The 21900-nt window shown below is 55.6% G+C and overlaps 1 protein-coding gene across 1 annotated transcript in view; it reads left to right on the forward strand.

The window, feature by feature from the left end:
• The window catches only part of ITPK1 (inositol-tetrakisphosphate 1-kinase), a 161309-nt gene that overhangs the window by 100442 nt on the left and 38967 nt on the right, over window positions 1-21900 (forward strand). The window contains exon 5 of the mRNA XM_082852870.1: window positions 16435-16552. Within this exon, the coding sequence (XP_082708996.1) occupies window positions 16435-16552 (118 nt within the window). The remainder of the gene's footprint in view (window positions 1-16434; window positions 16553-21900) is intronic.

Here is a 21900-nt window from a genome sequence, read left to right on the forward strand (position 1 = left end):
CCACTCAGTGTGTCAGCTTGTTATCATACCATGACGATAGTCCAGCAGCCTTATCTGTGACTGTCGGTTGCAGCCAACTTGAGAGTGCTTAGAGAAGTCAGTGAGACAGTGATTATGAAAGTGTCCCCAAGTGAGAGTTGTGCTCTGTGACAGGGGGGTGGAACTATGGACTGTCCTTAGAGGCAGGGCCGGGTGGCCTTCAGGGGGACTTTGGATACTGTGCCTGGCTCCACCGCTCACCAGCTCACCCACCTGGCCTCGGTTTCCCCGCCTGCCATGCCAGGAACACACCAGGATGCCAGCAGAAGACGGTGGCATTGAGAGCAGTGGTACCCAACCCAAAAGGCCATTGCCGTGAACAGCGGTGATCACCTCCAAGACCACAGCTCCGTTTTACTCCGAGACCCCTCTGGCTCCGAAATGATTTCACAGCTGTGTTGACTCAAACCCTGTCGACCTCAGATGTTTGCTGAGCAGCTGTCAGCATGGGGCTCTGTACTGTGTGCTGTAGGCGCAGAGGGCAAGGAGAAGAAACAACAGTTTTTGTTGTTGGAGGCTTTCTAATCTGATTAAGAAGATGACGTCTAAACCTATCAAAAGTTAAGTGAGTTTCTGTCTGTCTTGGGGGCAGTGCCTGGTGGCATGTGGGCCTTCTGGACGGGGGTCAGAGCCCTGAGCACCAGGGAATGATTCAGGCCGTCACCATGGAGCCACGGGAGAGGCCACCGTTTCCCGAGCACATCCCAAGTGGCCCTCTCTGTCTTGGGCACTCCACATCTTGTATCTGTCTCATTTGATATTTATATATCAATCCATGGGAAAAATGGAATTACTTCCCCATTTTTTTAGGTGACAAAACTGAGGCCCAAGGAAGTTAGATCACTTGCCTACAGCCAATCAGTAAGAAGGCGGCTTGTGCCCTTTTCAGATATGCTTCAGAGGGGCTTTGGCCGGCAGTGGACGGACCCCTGGAGGGTTGAGAGCCAGTGATTCCCGGTCCCTGTCTAGCATTGCTCTGACGTCGGTGGTGCCACACGATGATAAAATGTTGGCCGGCAGAGGCCAGGGGAGGCAGAGCCGGGCAGATCTGGTGGCCCTGACCCGAGGACAGATCCTGTCCCGGGGAGGCTGTGAGGTCAGCCTCCCCATGACTGCTGCCCTGGGTCACGAGGCCCCTCCTCCCATGGCGGAAGTGGCCGCACAAGCCACCCATTGTGCGTCCAGGCCAGGTCAGTGGGCAGTGGCTGTGAATCTCTCATTCTGCCCCAGGGAGCTTGGGGCCATTTAGGGCCATTGAGTGTCTGCAGGGCCTTTCCCTGTGGCGGGGGAGGCCAGCCCCCCAGGAAGACGCACAGCTTTATGACCCTGCCTGTTACCTGCCCAGAGCAGAGATGGACTTTGTACAGCACTGGGTGGGGCGGTGGGAGGGACGGCCACGCGAAAGCCTGAGCTCACCCGGCGCGCTGGCCGTGGTCCCTCTGTGTGTGTGCGTGGACAGTCACCATTTCACAGCTCAGGGTTGGAGGTCTTCTGGGTTTTAGCAATACTCATATTTGCTACTAATACATTTTCCCAAAGTCATAGGGAAAACTTGTGTATACACATTTCAGGGTTCCTTAGTTCGGCCCTGTGGACGTGTTGGGCTCCTCGAGTACCAGTATCTGGGTTTTGGAGATTGGGAACCCCCACCAAGAGGTCTGTAGTCCCGTGGGTTCTTTATTTCAGGAACATCTACGGCGGGAAGGTGTCTTCCACTCTCCTCCTGGCCTCTTTGGGGCCATGACTTCCTGACTTGCTTCTGTGCCACCCATGTGGTCTGTGTGCCCACGGTAAAGGCCCATGTGGTTTCTTTTGACTTTGTGTAATAAATCACAAAGTCTCTCACCAGCCAAGAGTAAAGCTGCTCTGGTGGGCCACGGGCTGGGCCTCCGCTGACCTCCGTCCTCTGGAGACGGACAGAGTGAGCCACGAGGACCTTCTGTGAGCCCCTCCCACGCTGGCTGGGGTCCATGCCCCCTGCCTCAGGCCTCACACACTCCCTGGCTTCTAGCCCCTGACCTGGCCAGTATCTCGCAGTCTCTCCATTGATCCATGAGAGATCATTCGTCAAATAACTACTGTGTCATTCATTCCACAAGTCTTAATTGAGCACTTGCTGTGTGCCAGGAATCCTAAAAGACATCGCAGATACAAAAAATAAGACAGGTCAGGTGGATGCAGCCCTTTCCCCACGGAGTGTGTGTGTGTGAGTGTGTGTGAGTGTGTGGGTGTGAGAGAGTGAGGGTGTGGGTGTGAGTGTGTGAGAGTGTGTGGGTGTGTGTGTGTGGGTGTGTGTGTGTTGCTATAGGGGAGGCAGGGTTGATGCTAAGAAAACACAAGTAAATGGAGGAAAAGCACCCTAGTCTCCACTTATGGTAAGTTCTAGGAAGAAGAAAAGTCAAGACCTGTGATAACAGGGAGGGTGTTGTCACCTCTCTGAGGAGGTGACACTTGAGCCAGGCCCAAAAGGCCTAGTGAGCAGGGGGAGAGAGTGAAGCAGGCGAGGGGGCTACGTCTGCCAGGCCCCTTGGCGAGACGGGCGCAGGGGCCTGCGGACCTGGAACGGGCTGGTGCAGCTGAGCGCAGCAGCGGTGGGAGAATGTGCGGACCGAGGGTGCGCTGGCTGCCGCTTCGAAGAGGGCTGAGGGTGTGCAGCAGGAAGTGAGACAGTTGCGCAGCACTAGGGGTCATTGCCAGGGTCACGGCCGGCAGCAGTAGCCGTCTCTGTTCTCTGTTCTGCTGCAGCCAGAGGCTGGGAAGGTGGGGTGGCCTCGTGCAGGGGTGAGGCGCCCAGGCCCCCCCGGCCCAAGTGGCCCCGCGTCCCAGAGTTCAGCGGCACGCTGCGAACTCTGCTGTGGCTCCAGACGACTCCTCTCTCCCTGCCAGCGGCGCTGGGGTGCCCCAAGTCCTGGCTGTAGCCTTGCTCACCCAGCAGGGCAGGAGCGGGCGCCTGCGCTAGCTCTGGGACCTGGGAGTCTGACTCCGGCTGGGGTTGTGGCCCCGGCTGGGCGGGCAGAGCCGGCCTGTGGCCGGGGTCCTGGGAAGCAGCCTGCAGGCAGGGGCCACTCCCCAGGCTCACCTGGACAGGTGTGTGGAGAAGGCGCGCGTGGTTAAGACGGGTGCTTAAGGAGTGAGGGGCCGCTGCTGAGCCGGGGCGGACCCGAGCTGCTGGGACCAGGCAGCCCCTGCCCACTTCTCACTTCGCTCAGCTGTTGGCTGTGACACCTGGTCACATAACCACTGGGACCCCCTCCGGTCCCGACAGTGACCCCTGAGGGGAAAGGCCAGCCTGTCCTGGTTTAGTGTCCGCCGGTGAGGAGATGCCTTCTCCTGGCTGGCACCCAGCCCTGCAGATCCCTCCCCAGTCCCGGAGGTGTGTGGCCGAGGTCTCTGTGTGCCTGAGGACCTGAGTAGTGCCGTGGCAGTGTGACAGGGCATGTGACATTTGTCAGGTGCTCAGCCTGGCCGGGCACCTTGCCAGCCTCCCGCTGACGGGAGGTGGAGAACACATAAGTTTGGTGCTGAGGTCTGGGGACAGAAAGGGAGGTATTGTTCTCGTCGGGGGCCTGGAAGCGGGGGAGAAGGTGTTTGTTGTCTCAGATGGTAAAGTGTTCCGTTTCCTCCCCGCCCCCTCTTCCTCAGCGTTCGGGGTTACACTTTGATGGGATTGCTTTTCTTCATGGACTTATTGTGAGCTCTGTCAACCACAGTGTGTCGTCCCCACGGGGACCCCGGTTTTCTCTCCTAGGTGGCTGAGCGAGGCGCGTGTCACCGCAGACCGTCTGGGAAGATGACTCAGGCGGATGGACAGTCGTGGGTGGCATCCGGCCTGGAGATGGGATGGGGGTGCCTGTGACCCGGGCACACTGGGGCGGGTGTGCAAGTCACACACCCAGGCTGCTGGGGCCCAGCCCCGCCTCCACAGGTGCTCTGCTTCCCTCCCCCCACCGCCCATCTGGAAGGGGTTTCCCTCTGCTCCGTCAGTGGCGCAGATCGCATCCAGTTCATTCTAGAGCCTGGCGCCTGGGTGCTCCAACCTCTTCTTGTCTCTTCTGAACCCCTGGTTCTGTGACTTTTGTTCACCCACAGGGACAGTGGGGCGTTATTGCTGGCGTTCTGCTCCCAGGAAGCTCCCCAAACGCTCCAGTGTTTCTCCCACCTTCTGCCCCCGGGACAGTGAGTTTAACCAGCCTATTCATGCACTGTGGTTCTGGTGGATTCCGTAGGCATGGCCTTGCCCATGTACCCTCCGTCTGGCTCTCTGCCGTCTGACGTAGGTAACACATGCACATGCAGCAAATTCAAGGAGCCTTTTCCCACCCCTGCTGCCCGTCCAGCACATCCCCGTGTTGGGGGCAGCCATGGTTGCAGCAGCCTAGAGCCTTTTTAGGTGAGTTCCGTGTACCTGAGCAAAGACGGTCTTCCCGTCCTCACACAAAGCCATCATTCTTGGAAATGATTTCATATCAGTCCTTCCTTCATGCTGCCTTATTCTTTTTAATGGCTGCATAGTATTCTGTTAAATGGCCTTAAATCCTTTTCTTAACCATTTCTCTACTGATAGACACTTAGAACATTTCTGATCATGTTTCGGAAACATGCTGCAGCTGTTAAGTATCTTTGTACCTATATCTTTGTGTGCACGTGTATGGAATTATGTGGGATAAATACCTAGAAATAGAAACGCTGAATTTATGTAGTCTTAATTTTGGCTGTTGCCCCAATTTCTCTCCCTAGAAGTTGGGCCAATAACATTCCCTCCAAGCAACTGCTGGCCCATGTCCCACCACTTTGGGAGGTGTTTCTAATCGGTTGAATTTGGCCAAGTTGCAGAGAATCGGAGAGTGCCGGGACCCTAGCAATCACCTCCTCATCCTGTTGTTTTTTTCCGTGGGGCACTCAGGGCCCTGGGAGGGGCAGTGTGTGGGCCACCTTGCTCCTGTCTGGTGCTCGTGCACACCCTACCTTTCTCCTCTGTACTCCCTGTGCTGCAAGGGCCTGACCCCCCGGGCCTGAGCTCGTGGGTTTAAATAACGGGCCTGAAGAGCAAAATAGGCTGAGGGGCAAATTGCATCGTCCTTTTCCTTTCAGCAGCTCTGCCGGATCAGAGACAGCATCGTGCCAAAGGCCAGGCGGCATCTCTGTCCTTCCTGAACTGCGAAGCCCGGCGCACGTGCCCCCAAGGCCGGCACTGCGCCTGACGCGCTGCCCAGGCCTCGTCCCTTCCAAGCTTGGCCCCTTAGCCTTGCACGCCTCTAGACAGGTCACCGCCAAACTCCGAGCTGGCTCGTCACTCCCCGCCTCAGGACCCTGTTGCTTTAGGATCAAGTCCAAGCCCCTTGGCTGGTCTGTCTCCAGCTGCCTCTCCCGCCTGTCTTCACCTACGTCCACCTAGCCATGCGGGCCCCTCCCCCCATGCCTCTGCCTTTGGAACGTCTTTTCACGCGTCCCGTCCCGTGCCTGTGACCCTTTGTGGCTCAAGGTCATTGGCTTCCAGAAACCCTCTCTCCCCTCCTCTTCCCCGCTCTCCCACCCGCTCCCCCATGTGGCAACCCTGCCCTACTCTGTTATCACCAGTCACCCCCGCATCTCTGTCCACTTACGAGCCCCCAGTGAGGGTGGGTGGGATGTGGCCGCTCTGAGGCTGAAGAGGTGACCCCCTCCCTCCCAAACACACAGACACACCCATCACGGGCTCTCACCCTCCCTGGTCTCATGCTGTCTGGGAGGCCTCAGGCTGGGGGCACAGACACCTGAGATCTCTCTGGAATACAAACGAGGGTTGATGAAGACCAAGGCATCTGCTGGGTGGGGAAGCCCCGCTCTCGCTGGGAGCCATTTGAGGAGAGTTAGAGAAGCGGCCGTAGGTGAGGACAAGCCGTCTAACCTGCCAGGCTGAGTCTGTGAGGGCTGGAGAGTCATCTGGTGACTGCAAAGGACAGTCTCAGGGTGCGCATGGGCTTGGTTGGGCTAGTGAGTGGGTGTCTGTCCCCGACATGGAGCCATTATCTGTCACTCGTGCGCCCGTCCTCTGGCCTTCTTCCCTCTGCTGTGTCCTACCCCCCTGCCAAGTTGTCCTGTGCAGTCACAGTGCTGTGCACCTGCGTGAGGGCAGCAGGCCCTGGGCTCCCATGTAGCAGTCTGGCTCCATCAGGCCCAAAGAGCTTTCTTTCTTTGTTTATCATGTCACAGAATCAAAGAATCCTAGAACTTAAAAGTCAGAAAGGATGTTAAAAATACATTATTCTGACTCTCTTGTTTATAGACGAGAAAACTGAGATACAAATAACTTGTGACCTTCAGAAGCACACATAAAGTTAATGGTGATTCCGGGACTTGAACCCAGATTTCTAGACTCTGCCTTTGCCTTAACTTTCACAGTGCCTCAGGGTCCTGCTGCTGGGGTCCGGACTACCCTGGTGCTGCAGCTGGCCTGAAAGGGGTGGTCTGCCAGTGATTGGAAGGCAGAAGCCTTGGCTGGCTGGCTGTCAGGGACAGTTACACAGGTTGCACACTGAACAGCTCAGTCGGCTGCAGATGGCTCCCTGTGTGGCTGGACTCAGCGGTCCTGCCCCTAGTATGTACTGGATGGGGCCACAACCTTCTCTTGGCTCCTGGGAGCCTGCTCTCAAGGTTTAGCCGCAGGAATCTCCAGGCGCAGCGCTATACCAGATCCGGTTGCCTCTTTAGACCCTCAGCCTATGATTCTTGAACAGCCGTGGGTGGCAGGGTTTAGCTAGGGCTGTGGCTGCCTGGCGCACTGTTACATCAAGGCTCTGGGGCCTGGTGTGGATTCCTCAGGACTGTCCACGGTGTGTGGTTTTCTGTGAGCTCTAATGAACAGGCAGGTATTCTGAGTGGTGCCAGGAAGGCTTTGACTCAGAGACATTGGGTCCTGGCCTCAGTGGATTACAGGCTTCGGTGGTCTGCCCAGAAGATTTGTTAGTTGTCCACCCGGAAAACTCTGCTCAGCCCGGCTCATGACCTCGTCCTCACCTGCGGCTGCCCTCCCAGCGACCGGTCTCGCTCTCGGCAGAAGCATATACTGTGCCTCTGAAGGTGGGCTCACTGGCGACACTGCTGCAGTGTTAATCCTCCCTCCGCGGGGCCCATTCCTTCACCCAGCAGTGTCCACAGCGGCCCTTCTGTGCGTCGGGCACGCGTCCTTCCCTTGATGCCACGCGGATCCTCGTCCCAGAGGCCGCTGTGGACTCCGGCGTCCGGCCATGCCATTTGTCTGCTCTCCTAAGAAGTGTCTGTCTTCAGTTGTGTTAGTTTGTCTTGACCCCAGACTGGGGACAGATGCAGACTGGCCCAGTGTGGTGGTCCCTGGAGGCCTTTGAGTGAAGAGTGAAGCGGATGCAGACTCTGGGGTGATGGGAGAAGCAGATGGGCCTGTAGCCTTTCCTTCTTTTTGCTTTTTCTTGTGCTGCCACCAGACGCAGTGTGCCTGGCCTCACGGGCTGAACCACCAGGCTAAAGGCCTCTAGGCTAAAGACTTGGCCTGGCAGAACATGAGAAAGGCTTACTTTTTTCCCTTTTAGCATAAGTTTTAAAAGAAGGTTTTTAGATCTGAGAAAATATAAATTTTTTTCACGTCACAAAATTATTTAGTGACACCAAGATTCTAAGATTCTAAGGCTTCTGATTCCCAGTATAGTTTTCATTCCACTAAACCTCCATGACTTGGTGCTTAAGGAAAGGTTCAACATCACCACGTGGTAACTGTGTGCCCACGTAAAAGTACCTAGTCTTTTTTGTTTTATGTAAATAAATAGCTAATGGAAAATTTAAAAAAAAAATTTTTTTTTAAAGAATGAACCTGAGTGATCCTGGCTAGAGCTCGAATTGAGATGCATTTTTTTTTTTACCCAGGTTTGCTATGCCTGTTTCACTGACTAGAAACTAGAGGGCTCTGGAGCCAGATGGTGTGGGTTCAGGTCCCATCCTGGCTGCCTCCTAGCTGGGGGAGCCTGGGCAAGGTACTGAGGTTCTCTGAGCCTGAGTTTCTCTGTCTATCAAATGGGGCTGCTAATAGGACTTACTATATAGGGTTGTTGTGAGGAATATAGTGTCAGTTGCTGCAAGGTGTAGGACATTGTCCTGCACTTGGTGAGCGTTTAGGAAAAGTTAGCTGCTATCATTATTACTGTTGTAATTATCAATAATAGTAACGCATCCTAGCATCTTGCCAGGACCTCCATCATGGTGTCAAGACTTGAGGAACTAGAAGCTTCCCGGCTTTCACCTCCCACTTGGTGTGGAAGGAGCTCGTTAAAAGGCCAGCCTTTGTGCCATCAGCTGAACGCTCTGGGTGCCGGTCCTGCTCTCAGGAAGAGCCAGAAGGAGTGAGATTCTGCTGAGTAAGCCTAAGGTCACCTCCTTTCCTGTGAAAGCCCCCACGAGTCATTTTTAACAGCTACAGGAAGTCATTTGAGTTCTTCCTCAGCACGCGCCTGGTGGCTGAGTGTTAACTGAAACACCCTGATTCGTGGGCTTCTTGGAGAGTTCTGTGCGTGGCGTGTGGGGTTCATCTTGAGTGCCCATGCTTCTCTACTTCTAGAACCAAGTGATAATCAGGATTCTGAAGTCCCATGGGGGTATTTAGCACAAAAGGTGGTTGTAATTCCCAAGTGATCGCCCCCGTGATCGGTGGTGGTGGCTCCCAGGGCCGTGGAGGTGGTCGTGGTGGATTTGGGCCCCGTTTTCCACTTTATTTATTTATCTTTTTGTGGTACGCGGGCCTCTCACTGCTGTGGGCTCTCCGGTTGCGGAGCACAGGCTCAGCGGCCATGGCTCACGGGCCCAGCCACTCCGCGGCATGTGGGATCTTCCCAGACCAGGGCATGAACCCGTGTCCCCTGCATCGGCAGGCGGACTCTCAACCACTGCGCCACCAGGGAAAGGCCCCGTTTTCCACTTTTGATCCACTCCACATGGGAGGCTGGAGTCCCGGACCGGGTAAGCACAAGGCAGGCCACACTGCAGAGCAGGGACTGCAACCCAGGGCCTTGCTGCTTAGTCCAGTGCTCGCTTTCTCTCCGTGCCCACCTTTTTTTTTTTTTTTTTTTAAATTGAAGTATAATATATACAGAGAAAAGTGTGCATATTGTGAATAGCTTGATGAATTTTTGCTACACACAGATACAACCGTGTACCGAGCACCCAATGAAGCAGTAGAGCAGTGCTGCTCCCCTGAGCCCGGCCCAGCCCAGCCCTGCCTGGCTCTGCCCTGCCCTTTTCCTCTCCTTCCTCAGCCTTGGGCAGTGGGCTCCCTTCCTACTCCCAGTGCAGAGCTCCTGTCCTGCCCCGTGACAGTCTCTTCCCGGGGTGGGGAACAGGGCCACTGGAGGGAAGGAAGCCAGTTACCAAACCAAGAGGTGGACTTTCTCCAATAAACTGGGCGCCGTCAATTCCCTGTTCCATGAATGGCTTCCAGCCTGGTCCCCACCCCCCGCCACTGGTCCTGGCCAGCAGGATTTTGGTGAAATTCTCCCTCCAGGCTGCAGGTTAACGCGCAGAATGCTTGGCAGGGAGCCGGTGCTGAGCTCACCCAGTCCTGCACGCGCCCCTTGTTCGCATTCGCCGTGCTGTTCCCTGCCCTGCCTCCGCCGGAGATTGACAGCACCCCAAGAACAGGGCATCAGGCTCGCTCCCGCTCTGGGGCTTGCATAAGCGCCTGCTGGATGTGAACCCACGAAGCCATCTTTCAAACAACCGGCCACCCAGAGACCCAGTAGGAGACTCTGCTCGTTCGTGGGAGGTCCAGGCAGCTCCCAGCCTCTCCATCCTCCTCCCACCGCTGGCCCCAGGCTTCGGTCCTCTGTTTCCTATTCTAGACCTGCCCTACTGAGTTGTGGACAGATGAGGACTGAAGCTTACAGAGGCCCCACATAGCAAGTGGGGAAAGCAGGAATTTACGCGGGTCTGGCGGCCTCCAACTCCTTCCTACGCGTGAGACCTCTTCCCAGCAATGGCCTTCACTTGGCAGAAGAGGAAGCTGAGACCCAGAGAGGAGACGGGGCTCCCAGCACTCTGTGTGGTGGCCCTTCCTCCATCCTAGCTCGCCTTCCTCCAGAGGCGTAGATTTCCAGAGCCGTCCATCAAACCTGAATTCCCAGTCCTGCCGTCGGGGTTAGAGGCTAGGCTGTGCCCGGCTGGGCTCTCAGGGGCACACGGCCCAGCAGGCAGCCTTCCAGCTGCTGGGTCCCGAGCGTGATGAGGTGAGGCCGTGCCCGGGCACCCCCTCGCTCCAGAGCACCAGGTCCAAGGCAGGTGGCATCCTGGACCCACATAAGCGCCTGCTGTTAATGCTGGCCGGTTTACCTATTTTTTCTTGCTTGTACTTTTGGTATCATGCCTAAGAAACCATTGTCTAATCCAAGGTCACAAAGATTTACACCAGTGTGTTCTTCTAAGAGATTTATAGTTTTAGCTCTTACCTCATAGGATTTTTATGTTAAAAGAAATAGTACTTGCCCACCGCTTTACCCAGTGGCGTGCGTGTAGCCAGTCCTGGGTAAATGGTAGCTGCTGCTATTCTAAGTTATTATCAATTATGATTATTTATTATCATCTTTACCATGAGTAACTCTCATTGTGTTTCCCATCTGGGTGGCGGCCTCCTGCTCCTTCCTGAAAGATAGTGTTGCTGTTCGGACTCATTTCTGGCACAATTGTGGGTACAGGGAGTTGAAGAAAGGGAGGACCTCATTACTTTCCCCACTCCCTCCATTTCCCCCCAAACTTTTTGTTTTGGGAAATTTAAAAATGCTTGAGAGGATGCTGCAATGCACTCCCCGTACATCACCCAGCTTCACGAGTCAGCAGCTCGTGGCCGCTGTGCTTTCACCTGTGCCTCACCTACTTCTTCTTCTTTTTTTTTTTTTTTTTTTTTTTTTGCGGTACGCGGGCCTCTCACTGTTGTGGCCTCTCCCGTTGCGGAGCACAGGCTCCGGACACGCAGGCTCAGCGGCCATGGCTCACGGGCCCAGCCGCTCCGCAGCACGTAGGATCTTCCCGGACCGGGGCACGAACCCGTGTCCCCTGCAGGCGGACTCTCAACCACTGCGCCACCAGGGAAGCCCCCTCACCTACTTCTTTCCCTGTGCCCCGTTATTGTGAAGCAGATGCTAGACATCATATTTAATCTGTAAATTGTTTTAGTACACATCTCTGAAAAATGAGTCATCCCTTTTTTTTTTAATTGAAGTGTAAGTTGATTTACAATTTGTTGATCTCTGCTGTACAGCAAAGCGATTCAGTTGCACATATATATACATCCTTTAGTATTCTTTTCCATTATGGTCTATCACAGGATATTGAATATAGTTCCCTGTGCTACCACTTCCTAGAAAGAGACCTGTGGTGTTTTGGGGGAGTGGGCCAGAGCCCTGTTACCTCCTGAGGATCTGGGGGGTGGACACTGGGTGCCTTTCCTGCTTCCCTGTGAGGAGCGGGCTGGCCAGCTGCAGCTGGGCTCTGTCAGGACCTGAGCTGTCTGCAGAGGGTTGCTCGCTGGGCCGGGGACCGTGTCATGCTCTGGTTGCTCCCCGCAAGTGCAGAGGTGGCCCGCCCCCCTGTGTGCCAGGCAACAGGCTCAGAGATCTGAGGTCGGGTTGGGCCCTAAGGGTCTGTGTGCTGTAGAACCATGAGAATCCTTTTCATTTTTGTATCTACCAACTCTTTTCTTTTTTTTTTTTTCTTTCTTTCTTTTTTCAAAATTTATTTTGGCTGCACCGTGCAGCTTTCAGGATCTCAGTTCCCCAACCAGGGATTGAACCGGGGCCATGGCCGTGAAAGAGCTGAGTCCTGGGGCTTCCCTGGTGGCGCGGTGGTTGAGAGTCTGCCTGCTAATGCAGGGGACACGGGTTCGAGCCCTGGTCTGGGAGGATCCCACATGCTGCGGAGCAACTACGCCCGTGAGCCATGGCCGCTGAGCCTGCGCGTCTGGAGCCTGTGCTCTACAATGAGAGAGGCCGCGATGGTGAGAGGCCCGCGCACTGCGATGAAGAGTGGCCTCCGCTTGCCACAACTAGAGAAAGCCCTTGCAGAGAAACAAAGACCCAACACAGCAAAAAAATAAAATTAATTAATTAATAAATTCCTACCCCCAACACCTTAAAAAAAAAAAGAAAGAGCTGAGTCCTAACCATTAGACCACCAGGGAACTCCCACTACCAACTCTTTTCATATCTGTCACTGTCATCTCGTTGTCCATGGCAGCTCCCTGAGATAGGTTTTATTCACAATGTACGTTTACACACAGGAAATGAAATGTCAGAGATTAATTCCAGTTTCTTCTTCACAGACATAAGGTGGCAGAGGCAGGATTTGAACTTGGGACTCCCACCTGCATTTTCTATTAGCTGAGAGCAAATCCTTGTGTCCCACTCCTTCTCCTTTCCTGGCCATACATGGAACTGCAGAGGAAATGGTATCTCTCATGTTCATCTCGGTTCATCTCTCATTCGGCTCAGATTCTCAGTGGGGAAAACTTGACCCCTGCCCACTCCTCCCCAGCCCAGCAGAGGGCCCGGTGCCCCCTCTTGGCGTCATCACCCCATGGGCCTCGGGGGGCGGGGGCACCTGGCCCATCTGTGCTCCTTTGTCAGTATTCTCTAGACTTCTTCCTGGCCCTGCTGACCCCGAGCTATATATCTCTGCGTTGCCCTTGCTTTAGCTGCTTAAAGCCAGACTCTTCCTTGTTAACTTCCAGGATCCCTTTCTAGGTGTTTCGAGGCAGGCTGTCTAACAGAACATGTGTTTACCGTTTGCCATGGAGACAGTTTGGGCCTTTCTTCCTCGAGTGGTGATAAAACGGTAACAGGGCGCTCACCCTTCCAGCAATTTGTTTGGCAATTCTAAGAGACCTGTGGAAAATGCATGAAGCCTGCGATACAATAGATAAACTGAAAGGCTCGGAAGAAAACCCGCTTGTGGATAATGGGGCGATTGGAAAAACTCTTTCTTTGCCCTCTCCACCCTCATCCCAAAAGAGATCATGTTTAGGAATAATTCCTCTGTTAATTCTGATGCTTTCATCCCGGGTCAAAAGCTTGTTGGTGCCTGCTTGTCACGTCTTCCCTCCTTTGGTTTCTTCTAGCTTCTGTGGATTCAATTCACGTCTTAATGAGTCTGAGTTCTCTCAATAAAGGCCGCTGCCCTAATGCACAAAAGTGGAACCAGAACCAGCTTTGTGTTGTCTGCCAACCATGTGGACATTCTTCTCGGTACTGCGGTGGGGACATCTGAGGGCGGGTCGTGGTTTACTGGACCTCGGTGGCTGGGGGAGAATTGGGCCAGCCCGTCGAAGCAACGTCTCTGATGTCGCCTTCCTTTTGAAGGAAAGCAGTGAGCTTGTGTGTGTCCCTGCCATTACCTGTAATGCCTCTACCGGTGGCTGCCCGTCCTGTTCTAGAACAGCCCCATGTGTGTGGCCTTGAAGTGTGTCTCCTAAACACTCCTCCTAGGTTTCTCCAACTTATACTCGCAACTCACAGACAAGGAAACCGAGACGAGAGAAACCCAATGGCTCACCCGAGGTGACAGCGGAAGGTGATCACAGCGGGAGACTGGGTTTCTTCTTTTCTTTCTTTCTTTCTTTTTTTTTTTTTTGCAGTACGCGGGCCTCTCATTGTTGCGGCCTCTCCCGTTGCGGAGCACGGGCTCCGGACGCGCAGGCTCAGCGGCCATGGCGCACGGGCCCAGCCGCTCCGCGGCATGTGGGATCTTCCCGGACCGGGGCACGAACCCGTGTCCCCTGCATCGGCAGGTGGACTCTCAACCACTGCGCCACCAGGGAAGCCCTGAGACTGCGTTTCTTGACTCTCAGTCCCTTGTTCTTCCCTCTGTACTGCACTGCTTCCTGGCAGTGGGTGGTGAGGGCATTGCAGTGCTTTCAGTTCATAGCCCAGAACGTGAATTCATTGGCCAGACCCGGTAGGGGAAAACCTAGAAGGCTGTCATTCGTCCAGTGTTGTTTGCACCCTGCACGATGCCCTGAGCACTCGCTGTGGATGCTGTGAAGTTTGTTGAGTGGATGACCTTTTAACATGAGGACATTAACATGATTTCGGTCGCATATGTCGATCTTGGTGTCTCACGAACGACATGCTCTTGTGGCAGTGTAGATCTGGTTCAAAGGAACAAGCTCCGGTAAAGGAACAGTGCCGATGGGGAGAGTTGCCTCTGGGGAGCCCACAGCAGAGAGGTTCGGTACCCTGAAGTGAGGCTGTAGGAGAGAGAAACTATCCAAGTTATATCCTTGGATAGACCTTCCTTACAGACATCTCTCACCTCGTTCCCACGTCCCCTGGGGGTGCCAGACGTGGGCCCTCCTGCATCAGCTGCCTGCTTGTTCTGTACGAGCAGGGGAGCAGGGCAGCGGGCCAGGCTCTCAGGAGGAGGAGGAAGTCGCGAAGGCAGCTTCTGTTCTGCATTTGGGTCTGCAGATGCACGTGCTGGGAGAGGACCTTCTGCGGCAAGAGTGTGTAGGCCCTGTGGCGTTTATAGGTGTGAGGAGGGGAAGAAGGCCTCCCCAGATGCGTGCACTGGCCACCCCTCAGGGACGGAGACTTCTTTTAAACATCCAGAGAAAAAGACACCAATAAGCTCATAACCAGCTACTTTGGTATGAAACATAAGGCAGGAACAGATTTCAGAGAGGTAGATATGAATCTCTGGCTTTTGTGTTGAGAGCTCTTAAAAATGATTACTAGGAACCAAAATAGGTTCACCAGGGGAAAAAAAATCCCAAATGGAGCGTTCTTTTTTCTGATAAGGTTTACTAGAAGAGAAGCATTATGGCTTTTGCTCCTGGCCTCTGTTGACCTCGCTGACAGATCTTGTGGAATGGGCAGGGAGGGGTGAATTAAGCTGGTGTATTTATTCCCTGGGGCTTCCGTAACAAAGTACCACAAACTAAGTGGCCTAAAACAACAGACATTCATTCTCTCACGGTTAAGGAGGCTGGAAGTCTAAAATCAAGGTGTCTGCAGGATTGGTTCCTTCTGGAGACTGAGGGGGAATCTGCTGGTGGCCGGTGGTCCTTGGCCATCCTTGCCTTGTAGCTGAGCTCGGTCACCGTCTTCATCTTCCCACAGCCTTCTCCCTGTGTGTCTCTGTGTCCAGATTTTCCTCGTCTTGAAGATACCAGTCAATGGATGAGGGTCCATCCTAACCCTGTATAACCGCATGTTAACTCGATTCCATCTGTAAAGACATTTCCAAATAAGGTCATGTTCACAGGGACCCGGGGTTAGGACTTGAACAGATCCGGGGGTGGGTGTGCACAGTTCAACCCACAGTAACAACAACAGCTAGTGAATGGCCTTCCTCACACCCAGCCTTGTCTCTGAGCCCCTCTCCTGTTCCGGCATCCCCCATTTGTGTCCATAGAACAATGGAGTTTTAGAGCCAGAGGGATGGTCTCATTTACTTTGTCTTCCTAACAATCTGCTCTAGCCCCCTGTTGTGACTTGGAGCTCTTGGAGTCACAGAGGTGTCTCATGGCAGCCCAAGATCCCCGAGTTCTTTTCCTGGACACATCTTGCTCTGTCTTCTGTTGAATTACATTGCAAATAATGGTTTCTTGTTCCTCATGTGCCTTAACGTTATTTCCCCAAGAAGATTGTAACTTCCTTAAAGACTAACCTTATCGTAGTTCTGCTTGCATTTCCATGGTCTACCATGAAGCTGCTGGGTATTAATAAGCACTTACTGGAGTGAGCACCTGCGGGCCGGGTGGCTGCCCCATGGCGAGTGTCTCGTCACCTTCCCACAGACCTACTGAATCCTGGCGTCCCACTCTCCCCAGCCCTGCCTCAGAACCCTTCTCAGCGCAGGGTGCTGGCCACTCACTGAGCAAATCCTGCCGTGGAGCAGATCGGGTTTTAGGTGAGGCTTTATCCAGGAGTTGAACAAGCTGACCAGAACCGAGTTGTTCTCCTTTTCTCGGCTCTGTTTTCTCACTTTGGGCTCCATCAGCCCTCTCTCCTTCAGATCCCAGGGTGACTGCTCCCAGCTGCCCGGTCTCCCAGCTTCCTCTTGTCCTCAGGGAGGGACAGTGCTCCTGTCCCAGCATTTCCAACAACAGCGCTGAGCCTGCCTCTGATTGAATGGACTCGGGTCACATGTCCTCTCCTGAGCCGGCAGCCCCAGGAGGTGGAACATGCTGATTGGCCTGGCCAAAGTCACGTGATCCCAGTGGGGCTGAGTGGGTAGAGGCAGTTTCCGGAGACCAGGTGTTGCCTCAGCCAGAGGTCAGGGCTGGTGGGGGGATGGAGAACAGAGAGATGGATGTGGGGATGGCGCGCGGGATGCAGTCTTGCTTGTCACCCTCGTTTCAGCATCAGTCTTCCCTGTCTAACCGGAAGGAGTGTTCTTTCCTCTCAGGAATACATTGATGCCCACCCTGAGACCATTGTCCTGGACCCCCTTCCCGCCATCAGAACCCTGCTTGACCGGTCCAAGTCCTATGAGCTCATCCGGAAGATCGAGGCCTACATGAAAGGTACGGACGTGAGTGGCTCAGCCTCTGTGGCAGTCGGCCCAGCTCGTGGACACAAGGTGGTCGTTGCGTGGGGTGGGAGGAGGGACGGGGGTCCGGTCTTTTTAAGCACTTTGACACAGGAAGCAGCTGTACGTTCTGGGGAGGGCCTTTCCTTCTCCCTCTGTGGCCAGCAGAGTTAGGAAGTAAAAGTCCTAGGGTGCTCTCTTTGGGAGACTGGCTCCAACCACTTCAAGTTTTGTTGTCTTAAACCCGCGAGTGCTGATGAAGTATCCAGATAAGACAGTGGTTAGAGAGCAGAAGTGCGTGTAGAATAGCTCAGCGGCAGGCGGGCGAGTGGAGTTACGTAACCGGGCGCAAGAGACAAACAGAGAAATTGAAGGGCCTTTGATCAAACACATGGAGATATGTAATGTGGCGGCTGGACCTTGCGGGGTACGCTCTGTTCTCGCAGGCGGGAGCCCCCCTCTCAGCTGCGGGAGCGTCTCCTGCCAGCTGCGGGCCCCTGCCCCTGAGGACTCATCCTCCCCACGTCCCAGGGCAGGGCAGCTCCAGAGAAGTCAGGCTGCCTTTCCAAGGTGTTTGTTTATGTGAGAAGGGCTTTTTGGAAAGATTCACGTTCACAGTAACCTCCTAGCTCTGCCCCCTGGTCCAGGCGTTCCCTGCTGAGAGTTCTTGTTTCACTTTAAGAGAAAGTGCTTTGCCTGGGCCTTGGGGCTGCGTGAGAATCCACCCTAGAGGCAGGAGAGGCAGCCCTTGTTCCTGCCATCCAGGCCACATGTGTGTGACCTACAGGGGCTGCCTTGAACCCTGGCCTGGATGGTGACTTGGCCCCAGGTGTTGTTCACATGATGGTTGGACCAGTGGGTACTTTGGCTCATAGGACCAGCATGGGGATGATAAGCGCAGGATTTACTGGGTACATGCTGTGTGCCCAGCACTGGGCTAAGCCTTCTTCTTACAGTCTCTCTTCTGGTGCTTATTCATAAAGGTGGGCCAGATCATCCGTCCTCCCTGTTTTGCACAGGAGGCTCTGAGAGGTTAACAGGTATGCCAGCATCACCCAAGCCTGTAAGCTGCAGAGCTAGAATCTAGCCACGTCTCTCTGACTCAGGCTCCCCAGCTCCTAACCCCTAAGCTTGACTTTCATGTCCATAGTCAGAGGGCCCTGGATCTAGCAAGCACCTGGCGTGGATGCAGTCATGGACCCTGGTCAGGAGAATTGGTGAGTGCTTGGTTCTCTAAGGAACCTGCCCTGTGCAAGAGCTGGCTGGTGGACCTGGCTGTCCTGGAAGAGGTCTTGAGGCATTTTGCCCTGGGCGCCTGGCCGTCACCAGGAGACAACATGGACATGACATTCTTGGGGGGCCCCAAAGCAGGCAGCGTTTTTCAGCATGCCAGCATCCTCGCATCCTTGGGTCTGGAGTGGTCAGTGACCGTGTCAGCTTCCGTTCCCTTTGCATTCCTTCCCTGGGTTGAACCGGAGCCCCCAGATGAGAAGGAAGATCTATAGTGATGTTTTGGCGGAATGTTGGTTCTGGAAAGGAAATCCACCTTTTCCCAGGAAGTGTGTGTGTTAGATGCCAACTATCTGCGAAGGGACAGGAGATGACAGTATGGGGCCACCCAGGAGTGGGAGCCACTGTTCCTGCTCAGCACTTTGCACTGGAAAGCGCTGAGGCATCTGGATTGGATCTTGGAATCTGTCTCCATTTTCATGGGTAGAGAATCAGGGCTGGGATCAAGGGTGAGCTCAGGCCTAGAGCGTGAGCATGCGTGTTCAGCGGGCTGGACTGCAGGGTGCACAGGCAGCAGGGTTGTCGCTGGGGGGTGAGTACTGAGGGGGCGAAAGCCTCCCAGACAGGCCGGGGGTGTGAAAGAAGCAGGGAGGGAGCTGAAGTGGGGCGCTTGTGTGGACTTGCAGACCATCGGTCAGAGGGGGGACTTCGAACACCTTGGGCAGTTGGGAACTCCATTCGAGAGCAGCCTTTGAAGGTATGGGAGCTGGTGAGTGAGGAGATGAGAGTACATTTCAGACAGGCAGTGCAGACGCGGCCTAGAGGTAGATTTTGCTGGTCGTTACTGTTGTGAGGGTGACCTCCCACCCAGCCGCAGGTGTGAGGGGCTGGTGACTGGCCCCCAGCGGGGACACAGACAGACCCCACTCAGCTCCAACCCAGCTGAGGTCAGCTCAGGGGCTGCCTGCTAGGGGGCCCAGTGAGAACTTGTTGACCAAACTCTCAAGCCTGGCTTGGTCCTGGGCCAGCAGGAATTGTGTGGGTGGGCCGTGACCGCTGCACCCTGGGCTTTCCTTATCGTGCACGCCGAGCCGGGCTGGTATTCTTCCAGGAGCGCAGGCAGAGGCTGGGACTTCCTGGAGCCTTTTCCTGCCCACCCGGGGCGGTACATGCGGAAGCACTGCTGGCTCCCACCTCCCATCCTCCCAGAGGCCAGGCTGCTCCTGGCGCAGATACAGAGAACCTGCTCTGGGAAGCGCATCCCTGGCGCTCCCCTGCCGCACTCCTGCGATTCCTGGAGGCTCGCAGCCCTGTTAGTCCTGCTGTAAAGGGCCGTAATTACCCTTTCAGCTCCTCAGGTACAGCAGTCCAGGTGACACCGCTTTTGTGTTGGGAGAAGGGGCTTGGCAGAAACTCCTGGAGCTGTCGCCACCCCTGTGCCAGCGTGGCTCTCCCTGTCCTCAGAGAGCCTTGGTGGTTGCACAGAAGACAGGGCAGTGGGTGGGGTTGCTGCAGGGAGGTGACAGGGCTCCCTGCTCTGCACTGGGAGTGGGCTGGTGGGCTCTGACACATGGGGAGGGTCTCCCGGGGCTAACAGGCAGAGCCCTTGGACCGAGGGTCCACGCTCGGGCCATCCATCGCTGCACAGAGCATCAGCTGTGGGGGACAGGTGAGGCCTGCTGCCCGGAGCTTCCAGCCTCACCTGTCTGAGGACCTGGGCGGCTCTGTGTGGTTGACACCATCTCAGTTCCACGCTCCCAGAGCTTATCTTTTCCTAATTCAGAGCCTGGAGGGGAGGCAGGGTCCTTACGGCTGCAGACGTGTCAGCCTGAAACCCGCTGACAAAGTTGCTGCCATAGCAGAGACCTGGAGGGTGGATTAAATGAGATGGACTTCGTTTCTCTCGCACATAAAAGCCCAGAGGAAGGCTGGCCGGTGCTGGCGAGTGACGGCGGGGACCTAGGCTTCCCCCAGCTCGTTGTTCTTCTGGCGTGGCCCTCCTGGTCCAAGGTGGTGCTGAAACTCTCACCACCACATCTACAGTCTAGACGTTAGGATGGAGAGGGGACTAAGAAAAAGGGAGCAAAGGGAAACAGCCCTGGGTATCTTCTAAGGAAAAATTCTGGAAGCTACAGTGATGTTCTTTCATACCTCAGTGGTCAGAACCGAGTTACAAACTGAGCTGCAAGGGAATCGGGGAAAGTGGTCTTTATTCTGGGCAGCCATGTGGCCAGCTAACATTTGGGAGCCCCGTCGCCATGGCAGAACAGGGAGGGTGAGTTTGGGGCACAACTAGCTGTCCGCCTTCCCCTCCGGGGAGTGGGTTCCTGCCTGCGGCCTCCATGGGTGACTGGCTCTTGGAATGACCTTTCCCCTTCCAGCTGGCCAGGGTGGGTGGCCTCAGCAGCACGTTCCTTCCACATAACAGCTCATATGACATGAGGTCAGTAGGCTGACGGAGTGATCCACCCAGAGTGCCTGGGCCCCAGGTTTCCCTAACAGGTGATTGCTTCTGGGCGGGGCTGCACCCACAACCCTTTAGCCAGAGGCAGAGATGGCACTAAACCTGGATCCAGTTCAAACCAAGTACAGGAGCCTCCCAGAAGTTGAACACTGCCTGCTGCCGGCTTGCGGGGAGCGGGAGGCTGCGTCACCAGCCGAGATTGCTGGACACGCATCTGCAGGCCTCTTCTCTCGTGGGCACCTGCTTTCCGCATAGGGCCGGGGTTTTGAGGTGGAAGCCCCGAGACCAAGGCCTGGCTCTGCCGCCCTGGGACAAGTGATCCTGGGCAAGGCTCTAGCCGACTCCTGAAATGGCCGGAGCGATGGGCGAGAAAGCCGGGCTGTGATTGGAGATTGTGGGTTTGTGTCCTTGGCCCTGGGGGCAGCAGGTGGTGGAGTGTCTCAGGCCACAGGGCAAAGGGCTCAGAGGCCCTTCCAAGACGGCTGCTGATGAGGTGTGGCTGCCCCGGCAGCTCCCACACATGCGCTCTGGGGGTGACAGATGGCCGTCCGGACGCCGGGCCTCCCTGGGGACGGGGGGGGGGGGCACACCGCAGATCGAGCGTCTCTGCCTGTGGTTTTCTGGGAGTTTAATCAGGGCTCATCTTGCCGCTTGGAGGCTGGATTGAAATGAGTAATCTAGACACCAAGCAAAGAGAAAATGACATTCCGCAGAGCCTGGGAGACACGATCCCCGCAGAGCAGCCGCCGCGGGGTGGGGGTGTGCGGTCGAGTCGGGGGGTCTCACTCAGAGGTGGGGGCCGGCTGTCCGCCCTTGGTGAGCTGCGGAGGGCCGTGGGTGGGAGAGGAGAGAGCAGGAGGGGCCTTGGAGTCAAGGCCTGGGCCCCAGGTCCGCCCGTGTCCCCAGTGTTGTGGTGCCTGCAGGTCACCGTTCCTCTAGGGCCGCTTTGTCAGCGCTCAGGGGGCACCCCGACTGCATGCCAAGCACTGTGTTAGCTGGTTTAATCCTCACCATGACCCTGTGAGACGGGCAGTACTGTCACCACCCCGTAGCGGTGAGGATGCTGTATCCATTGAATCTAGTTGGTTAAGGCTGCAGAGCTACTAGGGGCAGAGCTGGGGTTTGAACCCACGCCATCTGGGTGGGTTCTTAGCCAGTGGTTCCCGGATCCGGCTCCCGGCCTGACGAGGAGGGGTCGAGGCCACAGTGGATGCAGTGTGGGCTCCGGCCCTGCTGCTCTTGCTCCGCCAGCTGGCACTGCCCCCGGGTGCCCTCTGGTGTCCAGGCGATGGCATTGTCCAGACAAGATCCCTGCTTCAGTCGTGGAGTCTCAGCCCCGTGTGGTTATTGAGGAAACAAAAAGTCCTGTCCCTTTTGAGAGCAGCGGTACATTGTAATGGAAGAGAGCAGGCTTCGGCCCTGACAAGCCTGGGCTGAAATCTCAGCCCCACTGGTGCGGCCTGGGCAGTCACTGGCCCTCTCGGAGTCGTTTGCTCATCTATGATGCGCGGTTATCACCACCTCGGGGGAGGTGTGGGGAAGGTCTGGCCCTGTCCACTGCAGCAGGTGCGGCCCAGAGTTGGGCGCCCGGTGCTCTCAGCTCCTCCCCTTCGTCCCACAGGGTGCCCGGGGTTTGGGTGGGAGGCACG

The sequence above is a fragment of the Leucopleurus acutus genome, assembly GCF_964270905.1.
Source record: "Leucopleurus acutus genome assembly, chromosome: 1".
In the NCBI taxonomy this organism is placed as follows: Eukaryota; Metazoa; Chordata; class Mammalia; order Artiodactyla; family Delphinidae; genus Leucopleurus; species Leucopleurus acutus.